Source organism: Molossus molossus, unplaced genomic scaffold (genome assembly GCF_014108415.1).
Source record: "Molossus molossus isolate mMolMol1 unplaced genomic scaffold, mMolMol1.p scaffold_m16_p_17, whole genome shotgun sequence".
Lineage (NCBI taxonomy): Eukaryota > Metazoa > Chordata > Mammalia > Chiroptera > Molossidae > Molossus > Molossus molossus.
In genome coordinates, this window is record NW_023425352.1 from 2,994,181 (window position 1) to 3,013,322 (window position 19,142).

Below are 19,142 nucleotides of genomic sequence, written 5' to 3' on the forward strand. Positions count from 1 at the left end.
GGATATTTTTCCATTGATTTTTTTTTTTTTTTTTTATCCTCACCCGAGGACATTTTTCCATTTTTTGTACAGATAGAGTGGGAGGGAGAGAGAGGAAGGGAGAGAGAGAGAGAAACATCGATGTGAAAGGGACACATCGAGTGGCTGCCACCCGCACAACCAACCAGGGCCGGGGACAAACTGCAACCAAAGTACGTGCCCTTAGCGGGAACCGAACCCGGCTCTCTCTGTACCGCAGGCCGACGCTCTAACCGCTGAGCCAAACTGGCCAGGGCTCCATTGATTTTTTTTTGTATATATATGTGTGTGTATATATATATATAGAGAGAGAGAGAGAGAGAAGAAGGGAGGGATGGAAACATTGATGTGAAAGAAACATCAGTTGGTTGCCACCCGAATGACTCGAACCCAAGACCCTTCTGTCCATGGGCCAACACCGGCCAGGGTGCAGAAGAGCTGTTGAAAGAACCTGTGGATAGGAAATCATGGCATCGTGGGACTTGGTCCCTGAGGTGTCTGAAGAGGACGGCAGGGGTCAGGTGTGTGAGCGGCTTGGTCTCAGCACCTCGGGCGGCTGGAAAGGGAGACAGCAAAGCTGGGGAGAGAACGGGAAGAATGGGAGGTGTGGGCATAGGCTGGAAGGAAGGGCGGGCAGCTCTGAGTGAGAGCAAGCTCAGAAGGTGCTCGGTATGGGCAGTCGGACCCAGTGGCCTGCCCACCTGGGGGGAGGAGTTAGAGCACCGAAGGCATCCTGGGCCAGCTCTTCCCTTTGCAGTGACTGGCCCAGGAGCACACCTGCTAGAATCTCTTAGCCTATCCTTCCTCTCCCAGCTACCCCTTACCCCCTCATTCCATTTACTTTTATATTGTAGATAATGAATCTGTATTATACTTTCTAAAACTAAAATGTATTCCATGAACATTCTGGAGCCTGGCCGGTGTGGCTCAGTGGATTGAGCATCATCCCATAGACTGAGAGGTCCTGGTTCGATTCCTGGTCAGGGCACAGGCCCGGGTTGCGGGCTCGACCCCCAGTCGGGGCGTGCAGGAGGCAGCCAGTCAGTGTTTCTCTCTCACATCCATGTTTCTCACTCCCTCCCTTTCTCTCTTTAGAAAAATCAATAAAAGTGTTTTTTTCTTTTAATTCTTACGGGAGCACAGTTTCTAGAGCGCTCACTATGTATTAAAAGTTCCAGGAAATCTTTTTTTAAAACAGTTTAAAAAGTTTAAAGTGAGAAAAATGAATGAAGATTATCCAGAGGAAATCTATAAAAGAAAAAAGAAATCCACACACGGCCAGGAAATAAATGAAAAGGTGTTTAACCTGTATCAGGAAGCACAGACTGAAGCACTATGAGACTTCCCTGGCCGGGCCGCTCCGTTGGGTGCGGTGCCGTCTCCTGCACCAAAAGATTTCGGGTTTGATTCCCGGTCAGGGTGTCTGGGAGACAACCAATCGATAATTCTCTCTCACATCCATGTCTCCCTCCCTCCCTCCTTCCATTCCTCTCTCTCAAATCAATAGCTGTATCCTTGGGTGAGGATAGGAAAAAAGAACAACAATGTGACACTATTTTTTGCCCATCAGATTGGCAAAGCGTGAAAGGGTTGCTAGCAGCCAGTGTTGGCAAGGCTGTGGGCAGGGAGCTGGAGCTGGTGGGCATGTAAGCTGATACGGACATGTAGAAGGAGAGTGTTGTAATAATAGTCTTAAACATGCAGTGTCACCCGAGGAATCTGGTCCAAGTAAATCCTAGCATCTAGGCACAAAGATAGGAAAGACTGGCACTACTGCCACATCACTCTGCGCCAGGCCAGGCTCTCCGGCTTTCCAGGTAGCGGCCCATGTAGGCCTTGCAGCAGCCCTCGAGGTACATTGCTGCTATCATCAGCCCCACGCTACCGCTGAGGCAGCTATGGTTCCGTAACTTGCTTAAGGCCACCACAGTAAGCGTGGAGCCAAGGCTCAGACCCAGCAGTTTGGCCTCTGGGTGCAGCGGGCAAGGATGTTTGTTGCATCTTGGCTTAATAGTGACAATTTTGAAAGCAATCTAATTGTCTCCCAGTGGGAAATGGTTAAGTGAATTACCTCCATACGATGGGATATGAAGCAGCTGTTAAAAAGAATGAGGGAGCCCTGCTGGTTTGGCTCAGCAGTTAGAGCATCGGCCCGTGGACCAATGAGTCATGGGTTCGATTCCTGTCTAGGGCATGTACCTCAGTTGCGGTTCATCCCCAGCCCTGGTCGGGTCGTGCGGGAGGCAACTCTCTCACATTGATATTTTTCTCTCTCTCCCTCCCTGCCTCCCCCTCTATCTCATGATAAATAGAAAAGTATCCTCAAGTGAGGAATTACAAAACAAAAAACGAGGGAGCCCAGCTGGTGTGGCCCCAGTGGGCTGAGCGTTGTCCCATGGACTGAGAGGTCACGGGTTAGTTCCCAGTCAGGGCACATGCCCAGGTTTCAGGCTTGATCTCCAGTGCGGCGTGCAAGAGACAGCCAGTCGATGTATCTCTCTCACATAAATGTTTCTCTCTCCCTTCCTCTGTCTTTAAAAAAATCAATAAAAATATTTTAAAATAATAAATAAAAAGAACGAGAGAGGTTCTCATGTAATGACAGAGAGAGGTCTCTAAGTTAATGTTAAATGAAAAAGGAAATAGTATAATTTGGGCTTATTAAAACAAGTCGGAGAGAATGTGTAAATGTACAGATAAAGATCTGGCAGGAAGCCACGAGACCTAAAAGTAGTTGCTTTGGGAGAGGGAGCCCTGCTGGCGGAGGGAGACTATTTGATGGCTCTTTGTAATGTATTTTACAATTGAAAGTACATTTATTTTGAGGAGATGACCACATAAGTTATGTAAATGTCTAACCACTGTGCTGAATACCTAGACTAATACAATATGGAATGTCAGCTGTAATTGAAAAAAATTTTTTTAATTAAAAAGGAAAAAAGAAAAGAAACTAAAAAAAAATTACTGTTATGTAAACTGCTAGGTAGGTTTTTAGTAGTAGATAGGGACACATTTCCAAATCAATTTGGGAGTTTTAAAACTGGATTCGCACCCAGCTGGTGTGGCTCAGTTGTTGACTTTCCACCCATGCACTAAGGTGTCACCGGTTCAATTCATGGTCAGGGCACATGCCCAGGTTGTGGGCCCGATCCCCAGTGGGGGGCATGCAGGAGGTGACCAATCTGTGTTCTCTCTCATCACTGTTTCTATCTCTCTCTCCCTCTCCCTTCTCTCTCTAAAATCAATAAGGATAAAATATTTTTAAAAAACTGTATTTGCTCCCTGGCCGGTTTGGCTCAGCGGTTAGAGCGTCGGCCTGCGGTCCGGAGAGACCCGGATTCGGTTCCCGCTAAGGGCATGTACCTCGGTTGCAGTTTGTCCCTGGCCCTGGTTGGTCGTGCAGGTGGCAGCCGCTCAATGTTTCTCTTTCATGTCGATGTTTCTCTCTCTCTCCCTCCCTCTCCCTCCCACTCTGTCTGAACAAAAAATGGAAAAATGTCCTCAGGTAAGGATAAAAAAAAAAGTAAATAAAAAGTTAAAAAATAATAATAAAATAAACATTTATGTATTCCTTTGCAATTAAAGATAGGAATTTTCTAATTCAATTTCCTTGGAAATTTTGTTTTATTTGTTAAGGGCAAGAACTGTATTTTATATTTCATTGCATTTCCTGTGGCATCATATGTATAATAAAATCTCTTTAAGGATTTTCTCAAAAATCCAGTCTTCTAGCATAAAAGCAAAGATGGCATGTAATATTTAGATGACTAAGAAGCTTTATAGTTGAATCTAGTTTGGATTTTTAACCCCCCAGGGAAGGCACATTTGAAATGTTAGGCTTAAAAACACATGTGTACTTTAAACAGCACCTGACATGGAGAAGATGTTTAATTACTCTCCACTCTTTAAGAAAGTGATAACGGGGACTTTTCACAAATTGACTCTGCAAGGCAGGCTTCACTCGGTCGCTGATGCTGAAAAGCACATCTTTAGTAGCTAGGTTTGGGCTGTGATGAGAAGTTATGGATATCTGTCCCTAAAACCTTGTCTCTGCTGAAGTTGCACGGTTTTCCACAAAGATGTTCCTCTGTACTCTGTGAATCAGCGAGTGCTTCATGAGGACAGCCCCTGTTCCCGCCCTGCTCGGGTCTCTGCAGGGGTGCAGGGGGAGTAGCAACACACCAGGCCTACCCAGGCCCCAGCTCCCACGTTCAACAGAGTACCGAGCTGTCTAGTCCAATAGGTCATGTTCCTGGATATCCATAGCTCTGGCCAATTGATAGCTTCTCTTATCCGCTTTTTTTTCCTTTATTGATTTTACAGAGAGAGAGAGAGAGAAACATCAGTGAGAGAGAACATCGACTGGCTGTCTTCTGCATGCCCCTCACTGGGGATTTGGCCCACAACATAGGCATGTGCCCTGATCGGGGATCACCCAGCGGCCTCTGAGAACATGGGTCGATTCTCAACCAGGGAGCCACACCACACCACTTCTTTTTTCTTTTTAAGGAAAACTGCTTCTTACTTTTTTACGATCGCCGTTGTGGGACAGTTCACAGTGAATGTGCAGCGGGGTGAGACAGGCCCCAGGTCTGGGCTGTCGCTCAGGAGCTCTGACCTTGGACAGACATCTCTGTGAGATTTAGGCTGTCTGGAGTGACTGGGTCTTCTTTTTATTTAAAGAATATCAGAGTTAGCCCTGGCTGGTTTGGCTCAGCAGTGAGAGTATTGGCCCACGGACCGGAGAGGCCCGGGTTCGGTTCCCGCGAAGGGCACGCACCTGGGTTGCAGTTTGTCCCTAGCCCCGGTTGGAGTTGGGTGGGTGGCAGCCACTCAAGACACATCGATGTTTCTCTGTCTCTCTTCCTCCCTTTCTCCCTCCCACTCTATCTAAAGATAAACGCAAAAATGTCCTCAGGTGAGGATAAAAAAATAAAATTTAAGCCCTGGCTGGTATGGCTCAGCGGTTGGAGCGTCGGCCTGCAGTCCTGAGAGACCCGGGTTCGGTTCCTGCTAAGGACGCGTACCTTGGTTGCAGTTTGTTCCCGGCCCTGGTTGGGTCATGCGGGTGGCAACTACTCGATGTGTCCCTTTCACGTGGATGTTTCTCTGTCGCTTTCTCTTCCTCCCCGCCCCCCACCCCAGTCTAGAACGTAAAAATGTCCTCAGGTGAGGATATAAAAATGAATTAATTAAATTTAAAACAAAGAATGTCAGAGTTATTTGCTTCAATGTGACCTGAAGTTGTGCTTATGCTCAGCAGGACTACATGAGGGGAGCACTGTTGTCCCCGCATTTCCTGGCAGTGATTCGAGCTCAGGGGAGGAAAAAAACATCACTCAGCTCCCAGGTTGTTGTGATCATTGGTTAAAATGTCATTAGCTGGAGGCCTGGCCCAGGGGCTCAGCACAGCTTCCTTCCTATGGGAAAAAGTGCCAGCACTTAATCTAAATTTACCGTTAACTTGAAAATGGCATAATTTTAAACTACCTTTTCATCTTAAAACAGGATTGTCACTCAGTTTATTTCAAAGACAGAAGCTATATGAAGATTATTTTTCTAATAAAAAATTTACATTAATTGTCTCTACAACAGAGATTTCAAACTTTAGTATGCACAAGATAAAACTCAAGAACTTATCTTAATTTCAGAATCCTGGCTCTACTCATAGAGGTTCTGATTCTGCAGGTCTGGGTGGGGCCTGGGAACAGTGTAGCAGGTTCCCAGATTCTCATAGGTCGCCTGTCCTCCAGATGTCCAGCAGATCACATCAGGAGAACTGTTCTTCCAGAGAACATTGGTTTAATTCACTTAGCCAGGTTAGTCAACCCATAGTTAGAGCTGACAAAGCTACACTTGAAACAGCACTGTGTCAAGGTCTGCTTGCCATACAATAAACTGCACACACACAGAACACACTTTGATGAGCTTGGAGGTGCATATACACCTGTGAAGCCATCATCATCGTCCTTAGCTAATGACCATGTCTCCTTGGGCCCTTTTCTACCCCCACCCCCCACCCCAAGTCAGCCATCGAGCTGCTGTATGTCTCTAGAGATTATTTTTCATTATCTAGAACCAGAACCCTATCCCTAGAGCATAAATTGTTCTTTTTTTTGGGGGGTGTCTAGCTTCTTTCACTCTGCATAATTATTTTGGAATTTATCTGTGTTGTATACACCAGTCATTTGTTGTTTTTATTAACGAGTAGGCATTCAGTGTGTGGTCTGCCCTGTTGATGGACAGTTGGGTGGTTTTCCGTTTTGAGCATTTACACGTAGAGCTGCTTTGAACATTTGTGTACAGGTGTTTGTATGGATACATTCAGAATGAAACTGATAAAATTTCATGCAACTGAATACTTCTGTCCTGTTTCCTTTGCAGAAAGTCATCGGGTGGTACAGGTTCCGGCGGAACACACAGCAGCAGATGTCGTACAGGGAACAGGTTCTCCACAAGCAGCTCACCCGCATCCTTGGGGTGCCGGACCTCGTCTTCCTCCTCTTCAGCTTCATCTCCACTGCCAACAGTTCCACTCATGCTTTAGAATACGTTCTCTTCAGACCAAATCGAAGGTAGAGGAAGTGTTCCCACCGATCTGACCTAAACAGGAAACATGTTGGTACAGTAACTGAGATTTATGACTTTGAAGTGTGCATTTGATAGCATCTTTAAAGAAGAGTTTTTATAATTCTCTTTTAGCTAGTTTTCTTTGTAGTTAGAGAAGGTATTTTTCTGTTAGTTAGTTGTATAAATAAAATTGTTTTTGAGTCAAGAAGCATTAGCAAGTGCAGCCGGTGTGGTTCAGTGGTTGAGCATTGATCCATGCACCAAGAGGTCGCTGGTTTGATTCCCAGTCAGGACACATGCCCAGGTTGTGGGCCTGATCCCCAGTTGGGGGCATGTGGGAGGTGGCCAATTGATGTTCTCTCTCATCGATGTTTCTCTCTCTCTCTCTCCTTCCTTCCTCTCTCTCTCAAATCAATAAAGAAAAAAAAATAAAATAAAAAAGAAGCATTAGCAAAACTTGTTAATTATGTACAAATTCTTATAGGACTAAATAACTGGAAATCATTATTTGCTTCTCCATAATCCATTATGTAGAAATACAGTTTTATTGCTCTGGAAGTCTGATTGTAATTTTAAAGTATAGATTTCAAAGACAGAATTGTAAGATTGACCCACCTACTGGTTAATGAGGGTTTTGCATTGTGAGCTTCTTTTTTTTTTTTTTTTTATCCTCATCCAAGGACATTTTTCCATTTTTTGTTCAGGTAGAGTGGGAAGGAGAGCGAGAGAGAGAAACATCGATGTGAAAGGGACACATCGAATGGTTGCCACCCACACGACCCAACCAGGGCCGGGGACAAACTGCAACCAAGGTACATGCCCCCAGCGGGAACCGAACCCGGGTCTCTTCGGACTGCAGGCTGACGCTCTAACCGCTGAGCCAAACCGGCCAGGGCAGATTACATTAATTTATCAGTAGCATTTCTTGAGCACTCACACCCTCCCCAGCACCCTGTTAGTCACTGTGGGGATGCAGAAGACAGGGCCTCTGCCCTCAAGGAGTCTACAGTCACGTGTCTACTTCAAGGGAAGGACAGAATCCCTAATTCGTGCGTCCTCGGGTTGTCTGTGGAAGCAGGTGCTTGGTGAGACCTGCAGTTCCCCGGTGCAGAGGCTTGGACTCCTGTTGCCATGGCCATTCCTCAGCCTGAGCAGCAGGGTTAACGTGATCCCTCCCAAATCTCCCCGCAGGTATAATCAGAGGGTATCCCTTGCCATTCCCAACCTAGGCAACACCAGCCAGCAAGAGTATAAAGTCTCTTCAGTGCCAAATACTTCTCAGAGTTATGCCAAAGTTATCAAAGAACATGGGTAAGTGGGAAGGTAAAATGAAAGTTCTTCCTTTTGTTAAGATTTGAAAGGTTTATGGAGAAATGTGAAATCAAGTTTGATGTGTTTGAAATGGAAACATGCAGTGAGGTCAATCTCTCTATATCAACATTTCATTCTTATTGAAAAGATAGTTTATTTTTACAACTACTTTTTTTAATCACTTGCCGCAATTGTTTTTGTAATTGATGTAAAAGTTTGGCTAGAGTATGTGTATTTCTGAGATCCTAAAAACGAACGGTGATCACTAAGAAATGGGTAGCTTTTATTCTTTTTAAAATTGTCTTAGTCACGTGGGTTCTTTTTTCATTGTAGCAGTGTGAATATTGTTACTGAGACATTGTCACCTTGGAGCTGCAGTATTTAAGTACTAGATGGAGGTAGAAGGGTTAGGAAAATGTCTTTCAGTTTCAAAGCAGTTGTGATTTTTGTGACATCTCTTTCCTTTCTGTTTTCTAGTACTGACTTCTTTGACAAGGATGGAGTAATGAAAGACATCAGGGCAATTTATCAGGTTTATAATGCACTTCAGGAGAAAGTACAGGTAACTGACTTCTTTCCTAGTTTGGATCTTATTTGCATTGCCCAGATGCTTTTAATGTTACTTTAATTTTTATATTCTTCCAACTGAGAAATGAATTATGGTCCACAAGTCAGAATGTACTTTCCCAAAATAGTATCAGAAGCATGGAGCAGTTGCCATGCCAGCCTGCAGAGGCCTGTCTGCGCCCTCCGTGCCTGCGGTGCACTCTGAGCAGGGTGTTAGTATCACTGGTTTCGGTGCTGTGACCCAGTTCTAACAGTGTCATCTCTCGGGAAGTGTGTCCGAGGTCACAGCAGGACTGCTGCGAACACAGCTCTCATCAGCTGCGTGCTGAGTAGAGGCTGCACCACGCTGGGAACAGCCCTGCCTCCCCTCTCAGTCCACGCACTGTGCCCACCGCCTCCGTCCGTGGGAGGCTCACAGCGGAGCCTGTTCATTCCTAGTCGTTCATGCAGCAGGTGTTTATGCAAACAACTCCCACCGGCCAAATGCTGAGCGAGGCGCTAGCTGCGCTTTCCCACTTCTTTGCATCACCCCTGACGCGTTCAGACGAGCAGTTTGCTCTGAACCCTAGACACAGGAGAGGCACTAGGACGAGGAGGAGGGTGGTGGAGCTGAAGAAGCCTCCCGGGCCTGAAGAAAGATTCGCTTTGGGGAACAACACCCCAGCAGTAGAGGGAGAAGGAGGGCAGCCACTGAGAAAGAGGAAAGCAGACTGAGTTCAGCCGGGGCAAAGCAAGAAAGCATCCAACAGGCAGTTTCCAGTGTCCATGTCCCAGTTAGGGTCACAGAGCACCGAGCAGTGTGGGGAACCTTATACGGCCCACTGGTGCTGGCCTCCTTTCTGCGGTTTCTGCTGGGGAGGGGCGTGCCGTGCGAGCAGCGTCCGTCCTGAGCCCTGACCATGCTGGTTTAGACTGAGCACTGTCCCGCGGACCTCAGTGGCCGCCACACGTTCACTGCCGCCTGCATACGGCCTGCGCTGCAGCACGGCAGGACGAGGGCGCTGGCGCAGGGGCTCAGTGCACAGACGTGATCGCAGACAGTTCTCTTCGATCCGGTCTTGACCCGGAGGCTTTTCTTTTTCAGCTCTCCCGAATCACAAACATTCTGTCGTCCGATTTGTGACTGTGTCATAAACAAAAGTCGAAAGCATCTCATTCCTGTCTTCTCTTTTGTTCATCCTTTGTATGCTAGGTTGATACAAAAATTTGCTTTGCATTTCAATAAAAGTTAATAATCCATGGAAAATATAGCTCCCAGCTTACCCTTATTGTTCAAGAATCTGTAAGCTAAATAGCATAATCATCTTAACAAAATTAAAGCAAGTCCATGAATAAGAGTCCTGGTCCCTCGGACCCTCGTGGGTGTGCTCTCCCTCAGGAGTCGGCTTCCTAACCTCGATCGGGCTATGAGGACCCGGTTCCCGGGGTGCCCGGGCCGAGGCCCAGCGTCTTGTCGTTGTCCCCTCAGGCAGTGTGCGCCGACGTGGAGGAGAGCGAGCGCGTGGTCGGATCTTGTGAGGCGGAAGTGAGCAGATTGAGAAGACAAGTCACTCAGAGGAGAAACGAAAAGGAACAAGAGAGAAGTGAGTTTCCTGTTGATCTTACTATTCAGTGTCGGGGAAGGGTGTGGTTTTGTTTTTTTATCCTCACCCGAGGACATTTTTCCATTTTTTATTCAGATAGAGTGGAAGGGAGAGAGAGAGAGAGAAACATCGATGTGAAAGGGACACATCAAGGGGCCGCCACCCACACGACCCAACCAGGGCCGGGGACAAACTGCAGCCAAGGTACATGCCCTTAGCGGGAACCGAACCCAGGTCTCTGTGGACCGCAGGCTGACGCTCTAACCGCTGAGCCAAACCGGCCAGGGCAAGGGTGTGGTTTTAAACAGCAGATTATACTATGAATTACACACATCCTCCTACTCTCCTTCAGCCCCAAGGTAGGCTGTTTGGGAGCGGGCATCCACTTTTCTTCAAGCTTTTTCAGAAGAAAAGTGCTGTTTTTCATGGTACCTGCTGCAGTCTCTGACAGTGGAGGAAAAAGAAGGCCCCAGGTAGAAAGGGTGCCCAGGTTCGAATAAGTCCGAGGATGTGATCGATGCTGACTGCACACGCTGGCCGCTGTGCTCAGCCGCCGGCCTGCCCCGCGGGCCCGGGCCCGTGCTCTGCAGCACGTGAAGGCGCCACGCAAATGCTTTTAACTTGATGTTTAGCTCGTAGTCAGGGTCACAGCAAAGGATTGAAATGTCTGTTTATTGGAAGCTGTGATGATGGATACCGTTACCCTCAAGGGCCAGCTGCTGGATGAGAATCAGGCCTGAGAATCTTACTTCCGGCATGGTGACAGACACGTTGGCGGAAATGCCACCAGATTCCGCGTTTGTTAATAACATGCATAGAATGCATGGCAAATAGTGTCACGTGTCAGAGAGAAGGGTGGCCAACCTTTTCTAATTTAATACAATATTTGGAAATCAATTAAAATGTAATTTATATTTCCAAGTAAATGATGACTGGTTCATTTCTACTATTAGAGTTTTCAAGAAATAGTTAGAAACGCAGCTGGGTTTATGCACAAGAATGTTAGCCACAACTGTATAATTCTGAAATCTCGGAAGCAGCCACTCAAGGAGCCGAACAAACGGCCGTAGAACAGTGAGCGAGCGTGGTCTGTGCTGGGCACTGCGCAGCCGCCCGGGTGGTTTCCGGCGACATGGGCGAGCCCAGGACACAGCCCCTGCGAAACACTGGGTATGAGGTGGGGGAGAGATGGTCTTAGCTACGTTAAAATATACACATACACAAAACACACACATCCAACTGGACGATCAAAGTGGGCTTCAGGAAATAAGTGGGGGCCTGACCCCTGAAGTTTATCTTTCTTTAAACACCAAATCTTGGGATCTTTTCACCAAAATTTTAAGTATTATCTGGGTGATAGAATTGTGGAGAATTTTAATTTTCTTTGTTCTTTTCTAAATTTTGTTAAAGTATTTATCATTTTTAGAATATAAAAGGTATAATTTGGAAAACTCTGATGTGGGCTGTTCAGAGTGCTCGTGATTGGCCCGACACCTGGGAAGACTGGCCACCTGACAGGGTGTTGGTTTCCGAGGAGAAAGTGGTATATGTGTGTGCTGTGACAGACGGTTATACAGAAGTGCTTTTGTCCCTGGCAGGGTAGTAGCTCAGTTGGTTAGAGCATTGTCCTGACACGCCAAGGTTGCAGGTTCAATCCCCGGTCAGGGCACATACAAGAAGTAACCAGTGAATGCACAAGTAAGTAGAACAAACAAATCAATGTTTGTCTCTCTCTCTAAAAGAAAAAAGGAAGTGTTTTTTTTCTTTTTTGAATAGTTTATTGATTTTTAGAGAGAGAGGAAGGAAGAGGGAAAGATGGAAACTTCACTCAGCTGCCTCCCACACACCCCATAGTGGGGATCGAGCTTCAGCCTGGGCACGTGCCCGACTGAGAATAGAACCAGCGACCTCCTGGTGCCCTGGATGATGCCCAGCCGCCTGAGCCACGCCGGCCAGGGCAGAGGTATGTTTTTGGATGTGAGATTTGTCAAAGAAAAAACTCACATTCTGGTGACTGCCGAGGGTGGTAAGGACTGTTTTCTTCGTCCTGTGTCCACACTGTCTTGAGCAGTGAGCAGCAAGTGAGGGAAATAGGATTTAGGGGTCAAAGACCTGCACTTGGAGTGTGTGGCCCACTTCTAGCTCTTCCCCTTTGTGAAGTCACAACCTTTTTGAACTCTGGGGGATTTTTTTGCCTATGTAATGGAAACAATACCAATAATGATGCTAGTACTTCAGAAGGCTGTTTTGAAGCTTAAATGAATTAATGTGTCTGAAAATATTTTGTAAATTATGATGCAATATGCAAATGTAAAACAGTTAATAGTAATAATCAGTTTCACTGCTTTGTTGCTGTTTCCCAGAACTGTCAGGTTGGCTGGTTCATGCACTGAGATGCCCAGCTGGGAAAATGCAGACAGGGCCACAGCTAGTGCACCGAGATGCCAGCTGGGAAAACGCAGACGGGGCCACAGTTAGTGCACCGAGATGACAGCGGGGAAAATGCAGACAGGGCCACAGCTAGTGGACTGAGATGACAGCTGGGAAAACGCAGACAGGACCACAGTTAGTGCACCGAGATGACAGCTGGGAAAACGCAGACAGGGCCACAGTTAGTGCACCGAGATGACAGCTGGGAAAACGCAGACAGGGCCACAGTTAGTGCACCGAGATGACAGCTGGGAAAACGCAGACAGGGCCACAGTTAGTGCACCGAGATGACAGCTGGGAAAACGCAGACAGGGCCACAGCTAGTGCACTGAGATGACAGCTGGGAAAATGCAGACAGGGCCACAGCTAGTGCACCGAGATGACAGCGGGGAAAACGCAGACAGGGCCACAGTTAGTGCACCGAGATGACAGCTGGGAAAATGCAGACAGGGCCACAGTTAGTGCACTGAGATGACAGCTGGGAAAATGCAGACAGGGCCACAGTTAGTGCACCGAGATGACAGCTGGGAAAATGCAGACAGGGCCACAGCTAGTGCACCGAGATGACAGCTGGGAAAATGCAGACAGGGCCACAGCTAGTGCACTGAGATGACAGCTGGGAAAACGCAGACAGGGCCACAGTTAGTGCACCGAGATGACAGCTGGGAAAACGCAGACAGGGCCACAGCTAGTGCACCGAGATGACAGCTGGGAAAACGCAGACAGGGCCACAGCTAGTGCACTGAGATGACAGCTGGGAAAATGCAGACAGGGCCACAGCTAGTGCACTGAGATGACAGCTGGGAAAACGCAGACAGGGCCACAGCTAGTGCACTGAGATGACAGCTGGGAAAACGCAGACAGGGCCACAGTTAGTGCACCGAGATGACAGCTGGGAAAATGCAGACAGGGCCACAGCTAGTGGACTGAGATGACAGCTGGGAAAATGCAGACAGGGCCACAGTTAGTGCACCGAGATGACAGCTGGGAAAACGCAGACAGGGCCACAGCTAGTGCACCGAGATGACAGCTGGGAAAATGCAGACAGGGCCACAGCTAGTGGACTGAGATGACAGCTGGGAAAACGCAGACAGGGCCACAGCTAGTGGACTGAGATGACAGCTGGGAAAACGCAGACAGGGCCACAGCTAGTGGACTGAGATGACAGCTGGGAAAACGCAGACAGGGCCACAGCTAGTGCACCGAGATGACAGCTGGGAAAACGCAGACAGGGCCACAGCTAGTGCACCGAGATGACAGCTGGGAAAATGCAGACAGGGCCACAGCTAGTGGACTGAGATGACAGCTGGGAAAACGCAGACAGGGCCACAGCTAGTGGACTGAGATGACAGCTGGGAAAACGCAGACAGGGCCACAGTTAGTGGACTGAGATGACAGCTGGGAAAACGCAGACAGGGCCACAGCTAGTGCACTGAGATGACAGCTGGGAAAACGCAGACAGGGCCACAGTTAGTGGACTGAGATGACAGCTGGGAAAACGCAGACAGGGCCACAGCTAGTGCACTGAGATGACAGCTGGGAAAACGCAGACAGGGCCACAGTTAGTGGACTGAGATGACAGCTGGGAAAACGCAGACAGGGCCACAGCTAGTGCACCGAGATGACAGCTGGGAAAATGCAGACAGGGCCACAGCTAGTGCACTGAGATGACAGCTGGGAAAACGCAGACAGGGCCACAGCTAGTGGACTGAGATGACAGCTGGGAAAACGCAGACAGGGCCACAGTTAGTGGACTGAGATGACAGCTGGGAAAACGCAGACAGGGCCACAGTTAGTGCACTGATGACAGCGGGGAAAATGCAGACGGGGCCACAGTTAGTGGACTGAGATGACAGCTGGGAAAACGCAGACAGGGCCACAGTTAGTGCACCGAGATGACAGCTGGGAAAATGCAGACAGGGCCACAGCTAGTGGACTGAGATGACAGCTGGGAAAACGCAGACAGGGCCACAGTTAGTGGACTGAGATGACAGCTGGGAAAACGCAGACAGGGCCACAGCTAGTGCACTGAGATGACAGCTGGGAAAACGCAGACAGGGCCACAGCTAGTGCACCGAGATGACAGCTGGGAAAACGCAGACAGGGCCACAGCTAGTGCACCGAGATGACAGCTGGGAAAATGCAGACAGGGCCACAGCTAGTGGACTGAGATGACAGCTGGGAAAACGCAGACAGGGCCACAGCTAGTGGACTGAGATGACAGCTGGGAAAACGCAGACAGGGCCACAGTTAGTGGACTGAGATGACAGCTGGGAAAACGCAGACAGGGCCACAGCTAGTGCACTGAGATGACAGCTGGGAAAACGCAGACAGGGCCACAGTTAGTGGACTGAGATGACAGCTGGGAAAACGCAGACAGGGCCACAGTTAGTGGACTGAGATGACAGCTGGGAAAACGCAGACAGGGCCACAGCTAGTGCACCGAGATGACAGCTGGGAAAATGCAGACAGGGCCACAGCTAGTGCACTGAGATGACAGCTGGGAAAACGCAGACAGGGCCACAGCTAGTGGACTGAGATGACAGCTGGGAAAACGCAGACAGGGCCACAGTTAGTGGACTGAGATGACAGCTGGGAAAACGCAGACAGGGCCACAGTTAGTGCACTGATGACAGCGGGGAAAATGCAGACGGGGCCACAGTTAGTGGACTGAGATGACAGCTGGGAAAACGCAGACAGGGCCACAGCTAGTGCACCGAGATGACAGCTGGGAAAATGCAGACAGGGCCACAGCTAGTGGACTGAGATGACAGCTGGGAAAACGCAGACAGGGCCACAGCTAGTGGACTGAGATGACAGCTGGGAAAACGCAGACAGGGCCACAGCTAGTGGACTGAGATGACAGCTGGGAAAACGCAGACAGGGCCACAGCTAGTGCACCGAGATGACAGCTGGGAAAACGCAGACAGGGCCACAGCTAGTGCACCGAGATGACAGCTGGGAAAACGCAGACAGGGCCACAGCTAGTGGACTGAGATGACAGCTGGGAAAACGCAGACAGGGCCACAGTTAGTGGACTGAGATGACAGCTGGGAAAACGCAGACAGGGCCACAGTTAGTGGACTGAGATGACAGCTGGGAAAACGCAGACAGGGCCACAGCTAGTGCACAGAGATGACAGCTGGGAAAACGCAGACAGGGCCACAGTTAGTGGACTGAGATGACAGCTGGGAAAACGCAGACAGGGCCACAGCTAGTGCACTGAGATGACAGCTGGGAAAACGCAGACAGGGCCACAGTTAGTGGACTGAGATGACAGCTGGGAAAACGCAGACAGGGCCACAGCTAGTGCACCGAGATGACAGCTGGGAAAATGCAGACAGGGCCACAGCTAGTGCACTGAGATGACAGCTGGGAAAACGCAGACAGGGCCACAGCTAGTGGACTGAGATGACAGCTGGGAAAACGCAGACAGGGCCACAGTTAGTGGACTGAGATGACAGCTGGGAAAACGCAGACAGGGCCACAGTTAGTGCACTGATGACAGAGGGGAAAATGCAGACGGGGTCACCGTTTCCTCCCTCTCTCGCCCAGGATTGCAGCAGGCAGTGATGAGCAGACAGGTGCCACCTGAAAGCCTGGAACCCGCGTGCAGCCCTCGGACGCCCTGCTCGGGGTTTGCGGCTGAAGGTAGAAGTACACTGGGAGATGCAGAGGCCTCTGGGCCCCCTCCCCCTTACTCTGATTTTCACCCGAACAATCAAGAAAGTACGTTGAGCCATTCGCGCATGGAAACGGGCGTCTTTATGCCTCGACCTCAAGCTGTGGGCTCTTCCAATTTCGCTCCCAGCAGCGCTGGACTCAAGCGTCCTGGACGCGCAGCAGACCTTCCTCCCCAGAGAGCGGCTGCAGACAGCGTGGAGGGGTCAGACGACAGCGACTGTGAAGATCTGATCGACCCTGCAGAGCCCTCGAATAGGGAACGCTCACACTCCAGGGATTCTCGGCCCGCGGCACAGCCCGACGGGGGCTCCAGGGACACGCAGACCTCCCAGATTTAACAGGCAGAAGACACTCTTCACTTAGCACTGTTTTCTTAATCACGTATTGAGAGAGTTGTTTGAGGATTTAATCTGGAGGGAGAACTGCTGGACTCCCGAGAGTCCCGGGCACAGCCTGGTAGAGGCCTCGCATCCACTGGCCTCACCCTTGGGTGCCGTGGGCAGGTTCATGACAGAATCATTCAGATAATCAAATTGTCCTAATTCTGGTGCGATTCATGGATATACTGGTAAATTTAGGCAAAGAGAAACTTATCAACATAGTTTCTGTTCTTTAAAATACATTGGAAATCAGAGACTAAGCACAATTAGTCTATAAATGTTCTGTAAATCAAAACTTACCTCTTGCACTATCATGCCTTGAAATTTACTTTCTCAAAGGGAAACGAGTTTAGCAGCAGCCTTCAAAGAACCTTCTTTCTATGATGAGCCAAATTCATCTTTGCCAGAAAAGAAATTTTGATAATTCCAAGAAGCCTGATTGGAACAAATCGGATGTACCTTCTCTCGTCTGCATGACTTTGTAAGATCAAAAGAGAGGGCTTTGTTTTAACCTTTTTCTACTAGCCCGATATGTATTGTCACTTAAAATGGTTGCCTTTAACAAAAACGTAGAAATACTAATTACCAGTAAGTAATCATCCAAATAAGTATGTCATAAAATAAACTACTTATTTTCTCTTGTGAAATTACAGTGACTGCTGTGTTGCACCAACCGCACTTATGGTCTCTGTTCTGGTCTTAGGTGAAGGACGCAACAGGGGGTCACAGCAGGGAGTTCTGCTCCAGACCCGGGGCAGAGCGGATTCGGCTGATCTCACGCAGAAGGGACAGAGCTCACTTAGACCATCTGACAGGTCCCACTGTTAGTTCTGTTTGTGGAGGAAAGATTTAGAGTCTTGGAGGAGAAAGATTTATTTTAAGTCTGAATAACCGTACTTTTCTTTAAGCTGCCACTGGAGGTAATTGCGGAATGTGCAGAGCGTTCCTGTTGGGGCGCACCTCTGTTTTTATTTAATTCCTGCTTGTTTTCCAGTTTTGCCCAGAATGTGTGAAACCACTAATGACGTTCAAGAGCATTTTAGGCTCCTGGTTTGGGAATGACAAGACCCACTGTGCAGGACAAGGTCAGCCCCGAGAACGCTTGGGAACATAGCTGCCTTGCCTGCGGATGAGCGAAACCTAGAACAAGGAAGCTGTCAGGGACTCGAAACCCAGGTTTTGGAACGTAGTTCCGCGGTGCAGGAGAAGTCTGCTCACTGAGCTCCAGCTCCAGTCCTGAGCTCGGCGCTGGACTGCAGAGAAAGGCTGAGACGGCCTCGGTGCCCGTCCTGAGGTCTGGGTTGTCCTCTCCTGTCTGCTGGCCTCGGCCAGTGCCGCGCTGCGGCCGTGTTCCGTTTGATCCGCCCCCGCCAGTGGCCTCAGCCCCGTGTGGATTTTTTTAAAGTGCCATTGCCATCTCTGTTCATGTTTTGACATTCAGGAATATATTTTTATTTCATGCCATACTGAAACCTACACTGTGTATCTGACAAAGCAGTTCAATGTGACAATAAAACTTATTTAATCATGGCGCCATCGTTCTGATGTCTGTCTCAGCACCCGACAAGGTCTGGCCTCAGTTTACCCTTTTTGGTAGTTCTCAGTAGACTTATTACAGGTTTTTAAAGGGCATCAAAATTCATCTCCGCATAGACTGTTTATGTGAGACTGGACTCGGGAAACCCAGGAACACAACTTACTGAAACATCCCTGTTGATGTCGAGGGGGAAGTGCTGAGTATCGAGTGACCACGAGCGCTGGGTGTCGGGAGGCTAAACCGAATCTCAGGCCGCTCCCCAGAGGCAGCTTCACGGAAGAGCTGATCTCGCTGGAAGAGACTCCGCAGCCCGGATCGCCGAGTGCATGGGGCGCTCCTCGAGTGAGGGTCCCAGGGTTCCGGGTCGCCTTGGGGCGGGGAGCTGCTGGCTGGCGTGGATTCTGCGTTCTCTGGGAGCCTTGCAGGAGCGTGATGCATCCCTTCCCAAGTCCAGGGGACGGTCTGTCTTAGGAGGGTTTTAAAATGTGAATTGTAGCCTTTTAAGAATCTACGCCACGTCTCTAACTGTTTGGGGAGAAGAAGACTGGATTCTTTTGACTTCGAAGTCTAGATGTGCTTAATTACATGTAATTGGCTTTTTTGGAGAAGGGTCAAAACATAAAGACAAATCTCATCCCCACACATTCAGACCCTGAGGATATATATTTAAAACTCCAGGCACAGCCCTGGCCAGTTTGGCTCAGCGGTTAGAGCATCGGCCTGCGGTCCGGAGAGACCCGGGTTCGGTTCCCGCTAAGGGCACGTACTTCGGTTGCAGTTTGTCCCCAGACCTGGTTGGGTCATGCAGGTGGCAGCCGCTCTATGTGTCCCTTTCACGTCGATGTTTCTCTCCCTCCAACTCTGTCTGAACAAAAAACATGGAAAAATGTCCTCGGGTGAGGATAAAATAAATAAAACTCCAGACACAGTATTGACAATAACGCTTTAATGAAAAGGTTTACACAGTCTGTGAATCCATACGTCAAGGTGGTCAAATGTCGAGGAATATAAAGTAAAAAGGCAGGAGAAGTAATGGTCATGAACGGTGTCCGGATCTGGTTT

At 48.8% G+C, this 19,142-nt stretch overlaps 1 protein-coding gene across 3 annotated transcripts in view; it reads left to right on the plus strand.

Annotated features, from left to right (window-relative positions):
- The window catches only part of ABRAXAS2 (abraxas 2, BRISC complex subunit), a 34,667-nt gene extending 17,530 nt beyond the window's left edge, over positions 1 to 17,137 (plus strand). The window contains exons 5-9 of one of the 3 annotated variants that reach the window (XM_036265844.1): positions 6,403 to 6,593; positions 7,780 to 7,899; positions 8,377 to 8,461; positions 9,935 to 10,049; positions 16,035 to 17,137. In XM_036265844.1, the coding sequence (XP_036121737.1) occupies positions 6,403 to 6,593; positions 7,780 to 7,899; positions 8,377 to 8,461; positions 9,935 to 10,049; positions 16,035 to 16,501 (978 nt within the window). In that variant the 3' untranslated portion in view covers positions 16,502 to 17,137. The remainder of the gene's footprint in view (positions 1 to 6,402; positions 6,594 to 7,779; positions 7,900 to 8,376; positions 8,462 to 9,934; positions 10,050 to 16,034) is intronic. The other 2 variants (XM_036265845.1, XM_036265846.1) reach the window with 2 other exon arrangements.
- Positions 17,138 to 19,142: the final 2,005 nt, after the last annotated feature.